Genomic DNA, 22,960 nt, shown 5'->3' with positions numbered 1-22,960 from the left:
AATACTTGAATATTTTAAAATTAGTCAATTTAATACTATTCGTTAGACAAACAAAACCATGTTATGTATACAAGCAGTAGGGGAATTAAGGAGAGGGAAGAATGGAAAGATTTGGGTTGAGGAAGGTGGAGACTCTGTTGAGATGGTCTCCATCGATGAGACGGAAGTCCATTACGGCTGCAACAAGCAACCAATCGAAAAGGAAGGGGAGAGAGAGAGTTAGCTGATCAAACAAATGGAGAATTCCTTCATTAATATTCTGCTGGGAAGAAGGAAGAAGCAGAAGAGAGAGAGAGAGAGAGAGAGAGAGAGAAACTGTGATTGATAAGAAATGTGTTCCTTATAACCTTGATTGATTATAAAATTTTCCAGTTAACTTGCTACAAATAATCAAAATTATGAATCAGTCATGCCTTTTCCACGTAGCTGAGTTGAACTGTACAATCTGAATTATCCCAACAAATTTCAGAAATTTCATATTTCCCTTGGACAATAAAGAAGGGACCCCCCCACCTAAAAAAAATAAAATAAAAATAAAACATCACAACATTGATTATATAGCCTAATCATGAATCAAGTACCGGACAAGGAACTCAAAAGGTGCACCTAGAAAGCTCACAATTTCTTAGTGACTCCAATGGTGCCTCCTCACTAGCCATATCATATGAAGATGTCTGCCTTCTGGGTATAGGAGGAGGTGAAATATTAAGGCTGATGGGAGGAGTGCACTGCTTGCTCATGGTGATTGTTAACTGGTTGGCCAACCACAGCTATGTCCAAGCTTCTCCCTTCAGTCTGTGGAGCAACTTCTCTGACATCAGCTATCCCTGCTTCTGTTGCTTGAATGTCGCTCCACTCACCATCTCCGGTGGAGCTGATATTGGCTTGATCCACTGATAAGTGGACTACACTCTCCCCGGAGACTGGAATTGCTCTAGAAACACTCAGACATGCTTTATCCACATCCTCAGACGGATTCACATGCTTTGTCAATGGTGGGGCATTAGCATTGTCTGAACTGGATTCCGTCTTCTCCTCAAAAACTTGCTTTGTATCAGCCTTCTGTCTGTTAACAGGAATATGGTGGATCTAAGCAGTTCATTCACAAATATGAAGATAAAAAGTAATGCATAAAGCGCACAGACATGTATAGGCATTCTAATATTGGGACAGGTGAGAAGGTAAAACCTTTGAAGTTGTGTTTGTAATGCATTCACATATGCGAGAAGCTCTTGTTTCTCCTTTAAAGCACGTGCTTCTTTTTGTTCCGCTTCCTTTATTCTAGCTTCAGCATCTGCCTCTGCAACCCTGACTTTTTCCTCAGACCTAACAACAGCTCCTTCCAATATCACAACTTGCTCTCTACCTTTTGCAAGCTCAGAACGCCACAAATGTGCTTCCTGAATAGCAGTCTCTCTCTGCTTAATTAGTTGATCTCTTTCCTTACTTAGAATTGCCACCTTTTCTTCAGACTCTCTTAGCTACAAATATAATTGTCAGCCATATATTAATAAATACCAAGAACAGTTTATTAAATTGTTTCAGATAATTCACAGTAAAACATTACAAAGATGAGAATTTATTGGCACCTTCAGTGTATAAGATTCTAACTGCTTTTGTGAGTCCCTCATTAAGCGCTCAATCTCAGCACAAGCAATTCTCCTTTGTTCATCCATTGTATAAGCAGCAGATGCAGCAGCCTCAGCAGCCTCAGCAGTTGAAGATAGTTTTTCTGCAATCTCTTTTATGGTTGAATCCCTAGTGCGGATATCCCTAGCCAAATTTTGCAGCTCTTCATCCTTGACTCTCAATGTCTCCTGCTCAAAATAATAGTAATAACAATATTTACAAAATAAAATAAAAATCACTACAAACTGCAAGGAGGTCGTTGAATAACTTTGAAGGTTGACATGTTCAGTTGTGCACCACAGGGCTAAACTACATACAGTGATCATAAATGCCAGCTATGCATATTCAGCCTGTATCTCCATCTCATGCTCTGACATACATCCAAAGCCCAACCACAGAAGGAAGGCCAACCCTTGCCTTTAGCTTTTGGTCTTCAACTTAACACCTAAACCTAAGTTAGTTGTGTCAGGACCTCCTGTCCTGGTGAGGGAATTTCTCCTCGTGAGAGAAGAATTAGGGTTGAGAAAGGTGGGAAAGGGAAACAAAGGGGGAGAGCAGAGAACTGAGAATTTGGAGGGAGAGAAGTCGAGAGAGAGAGAGAGAGCGTGTCAGATTGTTACCGAGAACTGAGAATTGGCCTGTTACAATTCTAACAGAAGCTAACAACTAACAGTTACCGCTAACAACTTTTAACCGCCTACTAACAGCCTCTAACTACTAACTGCTACCAACTCTACACATCGAAAGACCAAATCACTCTCTTGATTCATCATAGGGTCCTGACAATTACCTCCCTGTTGAGTTGTATATAAAGATGATAGTTATGTGTGTATATTACACCTAGAGTCAGTTTTATGTCAGGGCCCATGGCCCGTTTGTTTAGTATTTGTGTATATAGATGTACAGTCTACTAATTTAAGAAACAAAAAATTTCCTCCAACTAGGGTTTCTCTCTCTTTCTAAGCTTCACATGGTATTAGAACCAAAACACAAACCCTAGTTCCAGCCACCACCACCCCCATCACAGTCGCCAATGACTGCTGCCACCTATTGTGTCGTCACACTCGCTTCTCGTTGTTGTCAAGCACCTGAGAAGATGAAGGGTTTCCCGCAGATTTGAACAGTTGGCCTTCTTTCCGGCCACTGATTGCTCGCACCACCGTCGCAGTTGTGTTCGCCGGCCTCAGATCAGCCCACCCTAGGAGCCTCGCCACCATTGCCGCCACCACGCGCTGCCCATCATACCTGTGTGTTGAGACGTTTTTGCTCCAATCTCTCTCTTCGGTGCTTCGATCATGACGCCATCACCACCGTTGGACTCGTCTCCCTTAGTCCATCTCGATCTCGGTGGTTTCGTCATCATCTGCTGCCTGTCGCCATCCACCTTCGTCGGTGCTCCAACAAGCCTCTGCCACTCCGTTTTTTGTGCTGTTTTGGATCATCTAGCCTTTCTTTTTGGCTTATTTTAACCCCCTTTTGTCTCAGATTTTTTGATCTTGTAGGGCTCCCTTTGATCCGACATGTCAGGTACTAGTAAATTTGGCTCATTCTCTGGTATCTTGTCTCCCTCTCCAACCATCGCTACTGAAAAATAATGGGTAGTTTCAATTGTATCTCTCAGTCTAAGGCTGTTGAACTGTGGTGTATGGGTCAAGGTTTAAAGGATCATCTGACTACCAAGTTTGAGGATGTGACCATAAACAAAACTGAGTGGATGAAAGTTGATGCTCTGTTGTGCAGTTTCCTGTGGTACTCGATTGATCCATCTCTTTACCCAATCTATACCAACTATACCACTTGCTGTGAATTGTGAACTTAGGCCAAGGCTCTCTATACAAATGACATCCAACGCTTGTATTCAGTGGTGTCTAATTTGATTAATTTAAGACAATAGGGTTTGACTCTTCCAGATTTTCTAGGTTGGATAGCTTCTATTAAGGCTGAATATAACTCCATTTTATCTGTTGGTAAGACTGCTGTAGAGGATCCTGCTCAGAGAGATAAGTTCTTCATGGTTTGAATTCTTGCTACCATTGGTCCTGAGCTTGCTCCTGTTCCTAACTAAATCCTTGCCAGTCCCACTGTCCCTACAATGGATGAAGTGTATTCCCGTCTTCTCCGGGTTTCCTCTGTTCCTACAATGACTGCCTCTTCCACAGGTGATCATTTAGTTATGGCTTTGCAGGTTTAGAGTAATGGAGAATAGGGAGGAGATCGTGGCGGTAATCGGGGCAAATGCCCCAAGTGTAACTACTGTCACAAATGGGGGCATACTAAGGAATAGTGTTATAAGTTGCATGGCCGCCTTCCTCGTGCTAATGTTGCTCATGTTGATAGTTCTCGATCTTTTGATGGACACCCATCGAACTCTTTACTTCTCATTGGGGTTGACTATAAAGAGTATCTCAAGTATAAGACATCCCAACAGTCCTCATCCATAGTTGCCTCTATTGCCCACTTCGATGACCCCACTACCTGTCTTGTTCAGTCATCCTTTTTAGGACCATAGGTCTTGGACTTAGGTGCTTCTAACCATATATCTGGTAATCCCCATCTGTTCTCTCATTTTACTAGTTTTGTTTATTTACATTCTATGACTTTAGCCAATGGTTCCAAAGTGGTTGCTAAAGTTGTTGGCACTGCTAAACCCTTACCTTTTCTACCTTTAGATTTTGTCCTTTATCTTTCTCATTGTCCTTTTAATCTTGTCTCTGTCAGTAAACTTACACGTGCCTTAAATTGTTCTATCACCTTTGATGACAATTCTGTTATTATCTAGGATCGCGGTACGGGACAGATGATTGGCGTCGGATGTGAGTTGCAGGGTCACTATCACCTCAACCGTCCTGCTTCTCCTGTTTCTTGCTCAGTAACCGAGTCTCCTGCTCTTCTCCACAACCATTTAGGACATCCTAATTTGACCAAATTTCAAAAGATGGTCCCCCGTCTATCTAGTTTGTCGTCTTTTCATTGTAAGTCTTGTCAACTTAGGAAACAGTCTAGAACTTCTTTTTCAAAGCGTGTCAATAATTGGTTTGTGTCCCCGTTTACTTTAGTTCATTCCGATGTTTGGAGTCCTAGTTGTGTTGTGTTTGTTTTGGGTTTTCAATATTTTGTAACGTTCATCGACGATTATTCTCGTTGCACTTGGTTATATTTAAGGGTAAATTATATGAAACCCCCCTACACTTAGAGTCATGTGTAACTTACCCCCTTGTACATTTGATTGCATCAAAAAAACCCCTTACACTTTCAAAATGTTGCAATCAGCCACAATCTGCTGCTATTTTACATAAATTTGTGCAATCTACTGGTTAATTAATGCAAAATTCTGTATTTTTTTGATATATTAAAATTATGTATGTAGAATTATGTATTTTGTATGTAGATTATTGTACAAAATTATGTAAAATAACAATAAATTGTGGCTGATTGCAACATTTTGAAAGTGTAACAGGGCTTTTTGATGCAATCGAAAGCACAGGGGGGGTAAGTTGCATATGACCCTAAATGCAGGGGGGGTTTCATATAATTTACCCTATATTTAATGAAAAATCATTTTGAGTTATTCTCAGTTTTTGAATCTTTTTGTGCTAAAATCAAAACACAATTTTATACATCAGTTCAAGTATTGCACAGTGACAATGCCCCTGAATATTTTTCTCCCCCCTTTACTACATTTATGTCTTCTCAGAGGATCTTAAATCAGTCATCTTGTGCTTATAAACCACAGCAAAATGGGATTGCTGAGCGTAAAAATAAACATTTGATTGAAACTGCTCGCACCCTTCTTTTACACCATTATATTCCCTTTCGTTTTTGGGCTGATGCTATCTTCACTACTTGCTATCTCATTAACAGGATGCCTTCCTCTGTTCTTCAGCACAAAATTCCTCTCTCTCTCTTTTTTGGTTGCACCTGCTTTGTCCATAACATGTCTCATAGTTAGGATAAATTGTCTACTCGGTTCATTAAGTGCATTTTTCTTGGTTACTCCCGACTTCAAAAAGGTTATAAGTGTTTCTCCTGACACCCGCCGCTATTTTCTTTTTGTTGATGTTACATTCTTTAACTCGTCTCATTTCTATTCTTCGCCCCATTCTGAGTGTCATCCCATTTTCGAGGCCATCCCTATTCCCTCTTCTACCCCCTTACATGTTTATCATTGGCGTTCTCAGACTCGGTCTCATGCTGGTCTTGACGTTGTTATTAAGCATTCTCCAACATCTCCTCTTGCACCACCAACTCCTACTGCCTCACATCTTGCCCCAACGTCTCCACCTGTTGCGACCCTAACTCTTGAAGATCAGTTTCCCATTGCCATTCGGAAATGTTCCCGTTCTACATGAAATCTTCATCCCATTTATAATTTTCTTAGTTATCATCATTTGTCTTCCCCTTTTACTGCTTTTGTTTCTTCCTTATCCTCTGTTTATGTTCCCAAGACTATTAGTAAGACACTTTTTGATTCGGGGTGGCAACAAGCAAATGGTAGATGAGATGATTGCTTTGCATTCCAATGATACTTGGGATTTGGTTCTATTACCCCCCGGGAAATCTCTTGTCGGTTGTTGGTGGATCTATATTGTCAAGGTTGGTCTTGATGGGCAGATTGATCAGCTTAAGGCCCATTTGGTTGCCAAGGGGTATACCTAGGTTTATGGTCTCGACTATGGTGACACTTTTTTTCTCGTGGCTAAAATGTCCCCTATGCGTTTGTTTCTCTCTATCGTCACTATGCGCCATTGGCCGTTGTATCAGTTGGACATTAAGAATACCTTTTTACATGGTGAGCTTCAAGAGGAGATTTATATGGAGTAACCTCCTGGGTTTGTTGCTCAAGGGGAGTTTGGTTTGGTTGTAAACTCCATCCCTCACTATATGGGTTGAAATAGTCTTCGCGAGCTTTGTTTGATCGCTTCAGTGCTGATATTAGGAATTCGGTATGACTCGCAGTGAGTCTGATCATTTGATTTTCTACTAACACACATCACAAATGAGGTATATATACTTGGTTATTTATGTGGATGATATTGTCATTACAGGTGATGATCAAGATGGTATTGTCCAGCTGAAGAAACATCTTGTTCATCATTTTCAGACTAAAGACTTGGGGTTACTTAAGTACTTTCTTGGCATACAAGTTGCTCAGTCCAATTCTGGAGTAGTTATCTCTCAGCGAAAGAATGTGTTAGATATTCTGGAAAAAACCGAGATGCTTGATTGTAAGCCTTGTAAGCCTATATGTTAGAGTTTGCCTAAGATTAGTCCTATAACACAAAAATATCTAAAGACTAGAAGAAATCAAGCCTTATGAAGCTCGGTTATTAAATGTAGTTAGATGTTTATAACGGTAACTACCAATTAACAGTAACTACTGGCTGTTTGGTTGTTTCTTGTAATACCTACCTCTATATTCTATAAATAGCTGGCCGGGGTTAAGTTTTTTTTTTTTTAATTCTAAATCATTTTAACTTTCATATACTGTGAAAGAGAATAGTCTAGCCTTAGCCTTTGTAATCTCTGAAAGAATAGCTCGATTAAGAGCTGCATGTGCAATATGTCGATTGTGATTCAAGATAGTGGAAGCCATAGCCCTTAGTTTCAGTATGGACATAGGGTCACCGGTCCTAAGGTGATCCAAACTAGGATAAACTCTTTGTCTTCTTTGTGTGTGTGTTGTTCTATTCTTTACTATTTCTATTTTGTCATTTTCATGTGAGTTTTGTGTATTCTTGAGGGATTGAGTGAGAGTGTGGGATATACGGTGGTTCGACGCTATAGATTCTCCTATGAACCCTAATGTAAAGCTTTTACCAGGACAAAGGGAGCCTCTCTTGTAGATCCTGAGAGATACCCTAGGCTGGTTGGAAAACTTAATTATCTCACTATCACTCAACCTGACATTTCTTTCTTAGATAGTGTTGTCAATCAGTTTTTATAGTCTCCTTGTGATAGCCACTGGGATGCGGGTGTTTGGATTCTCAGGTATATTAAGGGAGCTCCAAGTAAAGGACTATTGTATGAGGACAAAGGTCATACTTAGGCAATTGGATATTCTGACGTTGATTGGGCAGATTCTCCATCTGATAGACGATCTACTTCAAGATACTGTGTTCTAGTTGGAGGAAACTTAGTATCTTGGAAAAATAAAAAGTAGGATGTTGTTGTAAAGTCAAGTGCAGCAGCAGAATATCATACTATGGCCTTGGCAACGTGTGAATTTATCTGGTTAAAACAATTGCTTCAGGAGCTCAAATTTGGAGAGATATCACAGATGAGGTTAATTTGCGATAATCAAGCTGCATTACATATTGCCTCCAATCCAGTCTTTTATGAGAGGACCAAACATATCGAGATAGATTGTCACTTCATCCGAGAGAAGATTTTTCCTGGTTGTATTATCACAGATTTTGTCAATTCAAATGACCAGTTAGCAGATGTCTTTACTAAATCTCTCAGGGGTCTTCGAATTGGGTATATTTGTAACAAGCTTGGTGCATATGATATATATACTCCAGCTTGAGAGGAAATGTTGAGTTGTATATAGAGATGATAGTTATGTGTGTATATTACACGTAGGGTCAGTTTTATGTTAGGGCTTGTGGCCTATGGCCCATTTAGTATTTGTATATATATAGGTGTACAGTCTATTAGTTTAAGACAGCAAATTTCCTCCAACTAGGGTTTCTCTCTCTTTTTCTAAACTTCACATCCCTCATTGAGAACTTTCTTGTCCTCAAGAAAGGGAAATAAGCCTGGCCACCTGTGGGAACTGTTGTAGCAGATCAAGAAGAAATTCCCACGTGTTGTTATTGGGATGGAGATGGGTTTATTGAACCATCACCTACATAAGAGGAGCCCCATACTTACAGATCACCTGCTTATCCAATATGAAGGCCAGTTCAGCCAGAGGAAGAGGTTCTGAAATAAGATTCGGTAGAGTAAGGGAAACCGGCTGCGCTCCCACCAACTTCTTGAGCAATGAGACATGGAATACTGGATGGATGTGGGATAAGGCCGACAGCTGTAGCTTATAAGCAACAATTCCAAACTTTGCCACAATGGGAAAAGGCCCAAAAAACTTAGGGTTGAGCTTGGATGCTTGATTGTGAGTATGAGCGTATTGATAGGAGTGTCTTAGCTTTAGGTAAACCATATCCCCTATTGAAAACTCCCTTTCACTATGCATATAGTTAGCAAATTGCTTCATCCTGTGTTGGGCCGCAACCAACTCCCTTCGTAGCACCTACAACACTTCCTGTTGCTACTGTAAGTAGTCATCAACAATAGCCACCGAGGAAGGCAGTAGTGTGGTCGGAAGGTGGGGAGGCTTATAGCCATATGGGGCTTGAAAAGGAGACATTCAAATAGAACTATGGTAGCACAAATTGTACCACCATTGTGCAAGGGAAAGCCACTTGTGCTAGGCCTTGGGCTAAGCAACACAAAGGCAACGTAGATAGGCCTCTAGACACTAGTTAACCTGCTCCGTTTGGCTGTCCATTTCCGGATGATAAGCCATGGACATGTGCAAATGAACTCCCAATGACTTGAATAAGTCCTACCACATAAGGCTAGTGAAAACTTTATCTCGATTGGATACTATGGTTCATGACACACCATGCAAGCTGATTACCTAGTCCAAAAAAACTCTTCCCACTTCTTGTGCCGTAAACGGATGAGAAAGACCTATAAAGTGGGCGAATTTAGTGAACTGATCTACCACCACCAACACACACTCTTTACCCTCCGATCTTGGCCCCCTCTATGAAATCCATGGAAAGACAAACCCAGGCTTGTTCCAGTTATTCTAAAGGTTGCAACAACTCCGGTGTCACCACAGACTAATGTTCACAACCCTGGCACACATCACACGACATTACATACTCTTGTACACTCCTTTTAAGACCGGGCTAGAAGAATAGCTGTTTGACTTTGTGGTATGTATTCCTTATACCTGAATGGCCCCCCATCGGTGACCCATGTAAGGCTTGCAAAATTTTGGATTTAAGTTGTCCTCAGTCCCAATAACCAATTTACAACGAAATCTAATTAGCCCGTTAGACATAGAATACCCCAATTTATAGCAAGGTCAATCAATAGTTGTTCTTGCAGCTTCTTATTCCATTCCATTGAGGAATAACTCGTTGTCACCTCCTGCATCCAGTCCAGAACAACTGTTGAAATGGCTGTAACAGTTCCCTTCTCCAAAGACCAGGACAACGCATCTGCTGCTACATGATCCTTTCCTCTTCTATATTGAATTGTACAGTCTAATCCCATTAACTTACTCATTCCTTTCCGCTGCAGCTGGTTTGTAGTTTCTGTTGTAGGAGAAACTTCAAACTCCCATGATCCGTGTGTATCACAAAGGTCCCATTCTCCAAATAATGCTGCCATTTCTCCACCGCTATCAGTATCGCTAGCAATCCCTTATCGTAGACACTTAGTCCCACATGATTGGGAGCTAAGGCTTGACTGAGATAAGCTATAGGTTGGCCCCCTTGCATAAGAACAACCCCCACACCCACACTGCTCGCATTAGTCTCCAATACAAGGGGTTGGTAGAAATCGGGTAAGGCCAAAACAAGGGCCTCACTCATTGCTTTCTTCAACTTCTTAAATGATTCCTCCACTTGTGGGTTCCATTGGAAATTATCCTTTTCCAACAATTTGGTTAAGGGTCTGCTAATAATCCCATAATTTTGCACAAAATGCCGATAGTACCCCGTTAACCCTAGGAATCCCCGCACCGCCTTCACGTTGGTTGGCCTAGGCCAATTTAGCATCGCAGCCACCTTTTTGGGGTTCATACTCACTCCTTGGGCTGAAATGATATGCCCCAAGTACTCAACTTGCTTTTATGTGAAGGCACACTTTGACTTCTTCACATATAATTGGTTGAGCTGACGGATCTCAAATGCAACCTGGAGATGGCTGAGATGTTGGCTAAAAGTTGGACTGTAAATCAGGATGTCATCAAAGAAGATTTACGTAGAAAAGGCTCAAAGACTTGGTTCATCAAGAATTGGAAGGTTACGAGGGCATTTGTTAAACCAAAGGGTACGATGTTGAACTCATAGTGCCCTTGGTGTGTCTGAAAAGTTGTTTTGTGGATGTCATTCGGTCTCATTTGAATTTGATGGTAACCCGCCCGAAGGTCAAGTTTGGATAAAATAGTTGCATGTTTAAGCTCATCTAGGGGCTCTTCAATTATAGGTATAGGAAATTTATCTGTAACGGTTATGGTGTTCAATTGGCGATAGTCAATGGAAAATCACCATGATCCGTCTTTCTTTTTGACGAGAAGGATGGGAGAAGCGAATGGACTATGGCTAGATTGGATAATAGACTGTTGCAACATCTCTTTGACAAGGTTTTTAATTTTAGTCTTTTGTTTAGGTGGATATCTGTAGGACTGAATATTGACAGGTTTCGAATTAGGTTTAAGCGGAATAGCATGATCAAATGCACGTTGGGGAGGCAAAGACAAGGTTTCCGCAAAGATATCCTTAAACTCTTCCAATAGATTATGCAAAGAGTCGGATTCATGTACCAGCCATAAAGACTGAACCGGACTGCTGACTGTCATCCACAGCTGAATCTCCTCCTCATCCTCAATGGCCTGCAACGAGAACAATTGTGCCACCTGGTTCAGCTTCAATTTTAACAGCCTCTGCAGCCTCTTCCCGTTATGATCTTGCACGACCCCGCGACCGTACTCCCCACCAAGGTCACTGCCCTTCCCTCTTTAGTAATAGTTACCTCCAGCTTGTTGAAATTGAAGCTGATGGAACTGATCTTTTTCATCCAATCGACTCCCAATACCACATTGTAGCCTCCAAGCCTCAACAACCTCAAGTCTGTCACAAACGTTTCCTCTTGCATCTCTCAACGAAAATTCATACAAGCCAATCTACTTATCATATTTTATGCATTGGCCACTGCACTGTCAGTGGCTGCGTGTTGGTGGCTGTGCATCCCAGCTTCTTAGCTGTCTTTTCGTCTAAGAAACTATGCATGCTTCCATTTCCAATCAGGATCATCAACTTATGGTTCCTAACCTTCCCTTCCACCTTAATAGTCTTACTGTTCACCAATCCTCGCAATGCATGTAAAGAGATCTCACCATCTCTTGTTTCTTCCACCGCAATCTCTTCCTCTTCCAGAGCTTCATCTAACGTAACTATCTCCTTGCCTCCCTCCAACATTAGTAGTAGTTTTCGACATTGGTGCCCCGGTACATACCGATCTCCACACTTGTAACACTGACCAGCTTGCCTTTGCTGTTCAAAAGTTCCAGATTGGCCTCCCATTGGCTGAGTTCCCACTGTTGCAGGTGGAATCACATTGCCTTTCAAACCTTGACCGAACTTCACCAAGTCTTTACTCCCCCCATGGTTGAAGGCCACCTGACTGCCTTGAAAAGAAATTTTCTGCTTTTTTAGTAGGGCTTCCACCAACATCTCCTGCAGTTGGGCACTTTCCGCAGCCTGTTTAACAGACTTTGGTTGCTGCATTTTAACTACCGGCCTGAGATCATCATTCAAGCCGCTAATAAAACTCGAAACGAAATAAGGCTCACTCGAACCCGGATCCAATGTGAGCATGAGGGACTTAAATTCTTCGAACCTTTCTTGATATTGCTGAACAGCCCCTTCCTGCCTCAACTTATTGAATTCTTCCACTATGTCGGCCAAATTCCAATCTCCGAATCTGGCACAGAATTCCTCCACAAAGTCAGGCCAGCTGTCCGTTGGTGAACTGTTCCAGCTCTGGAACCATGAATCTGCCACATTGTTTAAGTAAGCTGAAGCTAAGGTTATCTTCTGATGCTCTAGAATCTGATATAGTGCAAACAACTTCTCACACCATTGGATCCACCATCGTGGATTGTGTCCCTCGAACAACGGTAGATACAATTTTGGCATTGGAAAATGAGGTTGAGGCTGAGCAGCCTGCACAGCCTGCCTCCGGCCAGGCAGTTGTTCCTCGAACATGTCTCCACTGCTGGCTGGTTCTGGCTCAAATTCCATGGAATCCGTTGTTCTAAGGCCTGGTCCAAGTCTTGGCAGGACTAGATCGGTCCTCTCCCTTCAAGAAAATCAGGTGACATTCTCATCGAGTTGTAACGGCCGAACATCAGCATGAAGATTGGATCTGGCCGTGAATCTGACAGCTAACCTCCTCACACAGGTTGCCTATCTCAGCGCGTGTCTGCACTCTTTCCGCGCGCATCTGGTTGATCGTCGTTTCCAGCCTCTTCTCCATCGAGTCTTCCATCACGCCGACTTGATTCTGCAATTCTGACATCGAGGTGGTCACCTGTAGGAGTTGCGACTCCATTTGCTTCATTCTCGTTCCATCCACCATTGCTGTCGCTGAACGATTCCAAATCTTTGCCAAGGAATGGTGCTATGATACCAAACTGTTAGGACCTCGTGTCCTGGTGAGGGAATTTCTTCTCGTGAGAGAAGAATTAGGGTTGAGAAAGGTGGGAAAGGGAAAGAACGAAGGGGGAGAGTAGAGAACTGAGAATTCAGGGGGAGAGAAGTCGAGAGAGAGAGAGAGAGAGACAGTGTGTCAGATTGTTGTTATGGAATTCGTTCCTCCTTTCTCATTCAATCGGGAGGCTTTTATAGTTCCTCCTAAGCGCCAATCGTGGGCTGTTACAATTCTAACAGAAGCTAACAACTAACAGTTACCGCTAACAGCTTTTAACCGCTTACTAACAGCCTCTAACCACTAACCGCTACCAACTCTACACATCAAAAGACCAAATTACCCTCGATTCATCATAGGGTCTTGACAAGTTGATGCCAACTTGCTTCAACCATGTTCTATAATTCCACCAAACATGGGCCTCATACATCAAATTAATCCCAAGTTCCCAACCCTTCCTTACCTAGAAACCATAGAACAGTCATATGTTACTTCAATTTCTTGTCTTGCAAACTCTCATCACCTTAAATCCACCAAACAATCATCTGGAAAGCCTTTGAAATCAAGACAATACGAGACTTTGATTTTTTTAGCAGTATATATAAGTGTTCACACTGCCTTCACCTATAAGACCTTTTCAGTAAATAACAGTTTGTACAAGAATTTTAAGTAGTATCTTGTGAATTCTGAAGCACTTGCTAAAGCAGACTTACATAAAATATTCCAAGAAACCAGAAACCCAGCAGCAATCCCACAAAATAACGTTTGAATTGTGTGATTTGAACCTGTATCCTTATTTACTCTAGAATTCAGCCTTTTTCTATGCTATAAGTCAATAGTGTTAAAAAAAGGAGGAAAAGCTTAAAAACAACACACATGTGAATCAGAAGAAATATGCTTACCATCATGATTGTGAGATCATTTATTGGACCATCAGTTGGTCTATTCATCATTGCTCCTAAAGCATTCTTCATGGCAATCTGCATTGCTGCCTCAATTTCTTTGGAAGCTTCCAGGGCTGTTGAATTAGCAGCAGCAACTACAGTTGCGACTGATCCTAGTTCTGCAGAACCGTTCCCACTCAAAGAATTGACAGCCTCTTTATGTGCCTTCAGAACCAACTGTGTTGCACTGTTTTTTTTTCAAGGTAATAAACATACAAGTCAAATTGCAAACACAACAATTACAGGATGAAGGGAATTTTGCAGCTAAATAGTCCTTGAAGCAGTTAAATATAAGTGCAATGGGAGCATGAGAATGGAAAAGAAAAAACGTACTACATATTAAAGAAGAAAAAGAGATCTAAAACAAGAAGATATCTCACCATCCTGTTGAAGACATTCAAGTATTCAATTAAATTTAGCTCTTTTGCACCATGCAAGGCAGAAATATTAGAATATCTGGTTTCTGGTAGAGAAGATTTGTCCACCGCAAAAGGGCTTAGAATGCACATCGAGGAGAAAGGAATAAATCTGTATATAAATATATATGTCTATATCATGTGCAACAAAACATGGGAATGCCAGACTGGAGATACAGGGACTCAAAGGGAAGAAGCCCCAAAAAAGCATTCCCAGAACATGGGAATGCCAGTGGCAGCCACTGTTGTACCATAAGGCAATTTATTAATTTTTTGGTTCTGTTTTTCTTTTTTTTTGCTTTGATGTATAACTTAGGGGGACTTGAATTCAAGTTGCTTTACATGTCAATCAACCTCTGTATTGTGTACGAATGGAAAATAGAGCATCTTTAGGGTAAAGAACAACAAATGCAGTTGTTCTGGCAATGAAACCCTGAAACAAGAAGAATTCAAATAGAAAGAAACAGCATCTCACCTGAAAGTGATATCTCAGTCCAAAGAAATCAAACAATCAAATGTTAAGTAATGGTTACTTTGTTAATAACAATCACCTCCAGATAAATAAGTGGAGACATGTCAAGCGACTGTTTGATACACGATTTTGGTGCCCACACATGGGCAACCAATGGGGATTCAAACTCATTAACTAGAGGATGGGGCAGCAAGCCCTTAGCCACTAGCTATTCTTGCTCATTTTCTAATGAAAAGGTCACGAACATTAATTTTTCACAATTATAACTAAGTCCTGCTCATAGAACAAAAATAGAGAAAAGAAAAATAGCAAAAAGATGGCAACCTATGACAGAAAGAGAAACCCAGAGGGGGAAATATCCAAATTATGTAAAACTTGGTATTCAAGCATAAGTTAACATGTTTACTTTCCATGGTGACCTGCCCAGGCACTAGATAGGGGCCACACAAGACATAGCAAATCTCTATCGAATAACAACATGATGGAAGAAATATAATATAAGATAAATATAATCAAGTTCAAAAATAATTTACCGAAGCACTTTACATAGGAAAGCCTAAAACAACTTACTGCAAAGTTGACACCCAAGCTCTTGCTGCACCAGGAGTTTCGGCGCAAAGGAAATAATCCTTCCTCTGTGGTGTCCCAATATCTAAGCAGCATAGTTAAGGATCATGAAAGTCTTAGCATTTACAAATTTAACAAAATGTAATTTAAGCATTCCACGTCATTCCCTTTTCCCCATTCCACATCATTCCCTTTCCCCACACCCTGCCCCCTCCACTGGCAAAAATAAATATTAAATAAGATGTACGATAAAAATTAGGAAAGGAAAAATAATGATAAAAGGGAAGTAAATGAATGTGGATACAGAAACAGCACCCATCATACTTAGGTAGCCCACTGAAGCAAAAAATCAAAAAAAATTAAATTAATAATTATGTAAACTCATAAAGAATACCCTAGTTGAACAGAATATACAAAGCAGGATATCTAAAAGCACTGGTCTTACTGGAAGTTCACAGGAGATATCGTTATAGTGCTATTTGCATTAAATATGATGGATCCCTTGATAGTTGGCTCATTTCTCCTAATCCTAAAAAAGGAAACAGCAGCAAGCTGAAGAGCCATCTATTTTCAGAAACAGAATAACGCTGAGAAACATTTGATATGCACTTTTAACTTACTTGTATTCCATTTTCCCTGTTGTTGGATCTAAGATTACCCACCTCTCATTCCATTTCCTCAGCTATTTAGAGGGAAAACAAAAAAGGAAGCCAGGGAAAACAAAAAAGGAAGCCAGGCATTAGAACAAGGAGCAATATAGTGATCAGCTACAAGATTTTCAACTTTGAGAAATTGAGACAGCATCATATACAAACAACATTACTGCTGATGGCCCCCACATAGTGCCTACCAAAAGCCCCATGCGCCTTCATCATACATAACAACGCATTGAAGGTGAAACAAAAAGTAAGTAGATTCCTGACTTACTTTCTACAAGCCCTATAAATTGATTTTTCACATAAGACAATATGTTTTGGAAAGTGCTAAGCCCACAGGTTCAATCATCAATAGTTCAAGACTTGTGCTTTTAGCACTTCAGTTCAAGTCGTTGAACTTTCAGGAACTTTGAGTCCTTATTCTTTTTCCTCATTTTGTTTAGCAACCAATCCAAACTAGTACAGATAGCTAAAATGACAATATAAAAAATAGTATCCTTTTTCTTCAACTTATTCCCTAAAAGGATACATGGTCTTATAGGGGTACCATAGCAGAAAAAAGTACCAAGACAAACTGTGTGTAGGTAAGTTGGTTCTTACATGAATTGGAATGTGCAAGAAGTCTCCTACCAACTCTGTGTTGAATTTATCAAGTTGAGTTTTTGATCAATCAGAGAGAACAGATATTTGAGAACATGATAATATTCCAAGTAAAAATCAGAAGTTCAGATAATTGAAGAATCCTACATAGATTTAGTTTTAGATTACAACTGATTGTTTCCATATTTATCAGATAGGCCTTAGTCTATAAATAGGGGTAATTGTTTTCAATTATATAGATTCATATAGATCAGAGTAGAGAGTTCAGTTTTGTTCAATAGAAGAGAGATTTCAGATAAAGATCCTGGTGCTTCTATTATTTCTGGGTGTTTCTCTCAGTATGGTATTAGAGCATGTGTTTTTCAACTTGGAATTAGAGCCAACTCTGATCTAAAGCTCTCTTGTTTCTCTCACTACTAGAATAGATGATTGTTGATTTGGGTACTGGGTTTAGATTTTTTTGTTTGTTTCAGATCTAATTTTAGATTTAGTTAATTGTCTATCAGAAGCTTGGATGTACAGAATTTCTGTACAGATTTATCACCAGTGGAAAGATTCCGGTTCAAGTTTTTGGATGGTGTGCAACTATTGTTTAATCGGTTCAAGTTTTTTTTTTTTCCCCCCAAGGCTAGCATCTTTAATCGCTGCGTAAAGCTCATCAGGTCTGGTCTTCTCATTGCTGGAAACAAAGCCTCTCCTTGCTGGTTCTCCCCAAGGATGAAGACAGGCAAAACTGAGGCCAAGCAAATGACCAGTGTTTCAGTTAAAGATGAAGAAGCAGGTGTGTTGCTTACCAAACAGAAAAAGAATTTCAAAGGGAAACGTAAGGCAAAGAAAGATGATTCAAGTTCAGAGGAAGATGACACCAACTCAACTCTTGAAACAAATAGAGGAAGAAGTTCTTCAATGCTATAGGTGTAGGAAGCCTGATCACATCAAGAAAACTTTTCGGGTCAAGTTGTGACAGAACAACGTGGCTGGAGTCATCAACTTCAACAACGATTGGATCGTGGATGCTGGTTGTGGTTACCACTTGATAGGTGATGAGTCAAAATTTTCAAACTTTCACTCATATGAAGGTCATGACGTTATTGTTAATGTTGAGAACACTATCCACTCGGTTGAAAGGAGGGGATAGTGTTGATTGATGAAGATGGGAACAACTCCGCTGCACTTCGGAGTGTGTTCCATGTTCCAACTTCCAAGTAAGAAGAAAAATCTTTTCTTAGCATGTTGTCATGGATGATGAGATAGGCACTCATAAAAAATAGATCTTGGGATCTTGCTTTAAAACCTAATGATATGTAGTCAATCTCAAGCAAGTGGGTATACAAGATCAAGAGAAAGATGGGTCAGTTTGAATCAAGACAGACTATTCATGACCTTGCTTAGAAATATGGAGATGGTTATCAGAAAACCTTCAGCCCAGTGGCCAAGATGACTTCAATTCAATCATATGGTGCTTGTCATGGTAGCTTGTAATGGTTGAAAACTATGGCTATCGAAAGTATGGAATGCCTTTCGAGGCAAGAAACTTGGCATGAGAACTTGGTGTGGGAAGATGGCACAGCTTGATATGGTTTTCACAAAAAAAAAAAAAAAATCATTTGAACGGGAAGCGTTGAATTTGTCAAGTTGATTTTTTTTTTTGATAAATCAGAGAGTTCAGTTTTGTTTGATAGAAGAGAGTTTTCACAGAAAGATCTTGCTGTTTCTATTATTTTCGAAGTGTATTAGAGCATGCATGCATTTTTAACAGACCAATGCAGAAGAGAAGATATGCCTGTGTGTGAGCGCCCGCAGTATGTGGATAACAATGCTTAGGGAAAGTAAAACAGCTCTTTCTTGTCAATTTCAGAAGAACAGTCCTGGGATAATCTGGCATAGAACTCCAATTAGACGCAGAAATTGGACTAATTTCTTTAATAGGGATCACTTTAAGGGCACCAGCTAAAGAGGGAAAGGAATCTGTTTTTGTTTCTTTGCGGGGGAAGCCAGGAGATTAGTGCATCACCAGCAAAGTCAATTGTATGTTTACCAGTGGCAGTCTAAAGAAACATGAGAATTCCACTCAGACAAAGTTAGAATAACAACAAAACCCTGAAGCAAAGCTGAACTTCAGGAAGTCGAAGTCGAGACTACCCAATACATGGACTTGTTTATATATCTCTGGTTTTCCATCAGGTCAGAGAAGAGAACACTAAAATTAAGTTGCATAAATCTCAAGGTTTGAAAGCGATTCCATTCTAGTATAATTGGAGTAGTAATCCGAGCAGAAGAAGAAGAAAGAAAGAAAGAAAGAAAGAAAGAAAACAGGGCACCGACTGTTTCGGATCGCTTGAGAAGAGGACCCTGCAAGAGATTTCTGCCGGAGCTGGAAGCCAATTGGCGTTTGATCTTTTCCAAGCTCATCGTCTCCGAATCCTGGCCCTGGCCCTGGCCGCGGCCTCCTCCTCCATTGGAACCCATGGTCGACGAACTACAGCAGAGGGGCCAAGGATGGATGGACGATCGATCATCAAACACACGATTCCCAAAGTTCTGCTGGCGGGTGCTGTTAGGTTTCTTGGACTTGTAGTTGGCGTTTTGTTATTATCAATCTCTTATGCTGCCGATGCGTTATATTTATATTTATATATTAATATAAATGTTTGGAAAAAGCTTTGTTCGGGCTTTGGGCTTCGGCCTTTGGGCTTTGGGCTGAGAGCGGGTTGACAAATTACCCGACCCCTCAAACTCTTAGCGTAATTTGCAAACCAGGCAAAGTTTTAGTTTTAAATTCGTAACCACCCCCAAACAGCCAAAATTTACGGATTAGTTTTGCATATCCATCCTCAAAATCTTAATAATCACGCTTGAACCCCCCGAAACGGGCACTTTTCCCCTCTTCCCCCCCCAGGTAGTGTAACATCGACTCGACGTCTCGCTCTCCCCTCCCCTTCACGAGATCCAGCGAGAGATCTCAGCATTTGATGACGCATCTCTCATCAAATCTCCCTCTCGAAACCCGTTTCATCTCAGTTAACTTCTGATCCGTTCCCAGATCCAGTTATGACCTTTGCGGCTGCCGGCTATGTTAAAATTAATCTCGCACTTTCTCTGTAATTTCAGGTTGTAATCACAAGGAAAGGCGTCTTGCATTTTGCAACATTCTTCTATGTTCGGGGGAGGTCTTGTGACTGTCCCCGTTAATAGTCCGCATCTCCGAAAGTCTGGAAGCAGACCCGTTGTCTCTGATCTTGGTAACGCTGCCTCAATATCCGGTTTCTGCATTTTATATGTGATTGTCTGCGTTTTTGTCCGTTGGTGGGCATGAATGTGTTTGGTGTTTTTACGGGATCCAATTGGTTTTCGTGCTTCTGTCGCAATCCTATATTGTTTTAATACAATTATCGATCTCATGATGTTTATGGAAGTTGGATTCGGAAAGAAGTTTGCATAGACCGACCTGGGACCTCTATGCATTTGTGTACTTGCTTGTATAAGCACCTAATTGGTGTGGAATACCTGATAGGTCCTGGTGAGCTGGGAAATAACGCTGAAGAAGGATTGTCTCATTCGGCAGAGGTGAATGAAATGAAGGGTGTGGCCACTCCATTGAGCAGCGCGGCAATAATGCCATCTCCTGTTTTGCTTTGGCGATTCAAGGTTCAATTTGTTGTGTCTTTTTTTTTTTTTTTGTGGGACGTGTCTCATAGTTTGTTAGATTTATCTGAATAAATTACTCATAAAATTAAGATTTCCCCAGCCCCTGCTCTAATTTTGTGGCAAGGTAGGAAATGGGTTGAATATTTGGGTTTGTTAAATTGACTGTTCTGCGGCATTTTGGCTGGAAATTAGTCTATGATTTGTAGGATCCTAGATTTTTAGCTGAACACTATGTCTTTGTTACATTGGCTTTTTTATACTTTATTGAAGCATGTCCCATTTTCATTTGTTGACACAGTAGGCAATTACATTGTGATGTATTTATTGTTTCTGTCAGTTTAAGTTATTAAATTTACATTGTGAAGGGGAATCAAATGAAGATCAGGTAATATCTAATTACATATTTAAAGAAAATTTGGAAAAGAATAGATGCTATCTAAAGACTTCTAGGTTGAGGAGCTGGAAGTTAATTGGAGGAATAATTGATCTCAATACATTGCATGTAATAGCTGAAACGAAGCAAATGGTAAACAGAATTGTTAACCCGGTAACATTTGTTTCATTTTCACTTACTTGATACACAAAAGTAGGTTACACTATTACAGGACCGCTTCAAAAAATTTTGTCAGATTAATTGATTTCAACTTGCCTTTCTCCTTTCCTTTTTCTTTTGCATTTTTTTTTTTTGAATTGGAAAACATGTCGACAGAATTACATGGAAGTATAGAATTCATGTAACCGACCCCACATAGTGGGATAAAGGCTAGATATGTTGTTGTTGGAAAACATGTCACATGCCATAGGAATTTTTTATTTTATTTTATTATTTTTGTGAAGCTTAGGAAATAAACCTAGCTTTTAATATGTATAAAACCACATAATTAAATTCATAGACTATACACCTATATATATATACAAATACAATGGGCCATGGGCTCTATCATAGGATTAACCCTAGATTATAACCATATAACTCAACACTCCCCCTCAAGTTGGAGCATATATATCATATGCGCCAAGTTTGCTACAAATATACTCAATTTGAGGACCCCTGAGAGACTTAGTGAAGACATTTGCTAACTGGTCATTGGAATTGACAAAATCTGTGGTAATACAGCCAGATAAAATATTCTCTTGGATGAAGTGACAATCTATCTCGATATGTTTGGTCCTCTCATGAAAGACTGGATTGGAAGCAATATGTAATGCAGCTTGATTGTCGCAAATTAATCTCATCTGTGATATCTCCCCATACTTGAACTCCTGAAGCAATTGTTTTAACCAGATAAATTCACACGTTACCAAGGCCATAGCACGATATTCTGCTTCGGCACTCGACCTAGCAACAACCTCCTGCTTCTTACTTTTCCAAGATACTAAGTTTTCTTCAACCAGAACACAATATCTTGAAGTAGACTGTCTGTCAGAAAGAGAACTTGCCCAATCAGCATCAGAATATCTGACTACTTGAGTATGACTTCTGTTCTCATACAATAGTCCTCTACCTAGAGCTCCCTTAATATACCTGAGAATCTAGACTACCGCATCCCAGTGGCTATCACAAGGAGACTGTAAAAACTGATTGACAATACTGACTGAGAAAGAAATATCTGGGCGAGTGATAATGAGATAATTAAGTTTTCCGACTAGTCTGCGGTATCTTCCAGGATCAGCAAGAGGCTCCCCATGTCCTGGTAAGAGCTTTACATTAGGGTCCATTGGAGAATCTATAGGTTTACAATCAAGCATCCCAGTTTCTTCCAGAATGTCTAACACATACTTTCGTTGAGGGATAACAATACCAGAACTGGACTGAGCAACTTCTATGCCAAGAAAGTATTTAAGTAACCCCAAGTCCTTAATCTGAGAATGATGGAAAAGATGTTTCTTCAACTGAATAATGCCATCCTGATCATCACCGGTAATAACAATATCATCCACATAGACAACCAAGTATATACACCTCCCCTATGATGTGTGTTTATAAAAAATCGAATGATCAGACTCATTACGAGTCATACCAAAGTCTTGAATGACAGCACTGAAACGACCAAACCGGGCTCGAGGAGACTGCTTCAACCCATATAGTGAGCGATAGAGTTTACAAACCTGCCCAGACTCCCCCTGAGCAACAAACCCAGGAGGTTGCTCCATATAAATCTCCTTTTGAAGCTCACCATGTAAGAAGGTATTCTTAATGTCCGGTTGATACAACGGCCAGTGGCGCATAGCTGCTATAGAGAGAAACAAACGCACAGAAGACATCTTAGCAACAGGGGAAAAAGTGTCACCATAGTCAAGGCCATAAACCTGAGTATACCCTTTGGCAACCAAATCCCAAGTACCATTGGAATGCGAAGTAGTCATCTCATCCACCATTGCTTGTCGCCACCTCGGATCAGAAAGTACCTCATTAACAGTCTTAGGTACTGAAACAGAGGATAAGGAAGACACAAAAGCACAAGAAGGAGACGAGAGACAGTGATAGCTAAGAAAATTATAAATGGGGTGAGGATTGCGAGAAGAACAGGTACCTTTCCGAAGGGCAATAGGAAGCAGATCCTCAGAAGGCAAGACCGCGGC

General features: G+C 40.5%; 2 protein-coding genes across 2 annotated transcripts in view; one reads left to right on the top strand and one right to left on the bottom strand.

Annotated features, from left to right (window-relative positions):
• Positions 1-316: 316 nt before the first annotated feature.
• On the bottom strand, positions 317-19,323 carry LOC127811709 (uncharacterized). The gene is made up of 9 exons (XM_052351842.1): positions 19,055-19,323; positions 16,094-16,155; positions 15,919-16,002; positions 15,778-15,809; positions 15,477-15,558; positions 13,977-14,205; positions 1,590-1,817; positions 1,189-1,481; positions 317-1,066 (listed from the first exon to the last, which is right to left on the bottom strand). Exons 1-9 carry the CDS (start codon positions 19,196-19,198, stop codon positions 706-708), a joined length of 1,515 nt encoding a protein of 504 aa, XP_052207802.1. The 5' UTR covers positions 19,199-19,323; the 3' UTR covers positions 317-705.
• Positions 19,324-19,583: 260 nt separating this feature from the next.
• The window catches only part of LOC127811710 (uncharacterized), a 37,020-nt gene continuing 33,643 nt past the window's right edge, over positions 19,584-22,960 (top strand). The window contains exons 1-3 of the mRNA XM_052351843.1: positions 19,584-19,749; positions 19,841-19,971; positions 20,244-20,377. Of these exons, the coding sequence (XP_052207803.1) occupies positions 19,887-19,971; positions 20,244-20,377 (219 nt within the window). The 5' untranslated portion in view covers positions 19,584-19,749; positions 19,841-19,886. The remainder of the gene's footprint in view (positions 19,750-19,840; positions 19,972-20,243; positions 20,378-22,960) is intronic.

The sequence above is a fragment of the Diospyros lotus genome, chromosome 10 (assembly GCF_014633365.1).
Source record: "Diospyros lotus cultivar Yz01 chromosome 10, ASM1463336v1, whole genome shotgun sequence".
NCBI classification, from domain to species: Eukaryota; Viridiplantae; Streptophyta; class Magnoliopsida; order Ericales; family Ebenaceae; genus Diospyros; species Diospyros lotus.
Note: the sequence above shows the minus strand (reverse complement) of the source record. Positions and strands in the feature narration are given on the sequence as shown.

What these genes read in the sequence shown, in the direction of transcription:
- LOC127811709 (XM_052351842.1), bottom strand. Translation starts at nt 19,198, where the DNA reads ATGGGTTCCAATGGAGGAGGAGGCCGCGGCCAGGGCCAGGGCCAGGAT. An exon ending in GCTTGGGTGTCAACTTTGCA is followed by an intron (nt 14,206 to 15,476) that starts GTAAGTTGTTTT and finishes AAAAAAAAACAG; the next exon opens with TGCAACACAGTTGGTTCTGA. An exon ending in ATGATCTCACAATCATGATG is followed by an intron (nt 1,818 to 13,976) that starts GTAAGCATATTT and finishes TATTTTGAGCAG; the next exon opens with GAGACATTGAGAGTCAAGGA.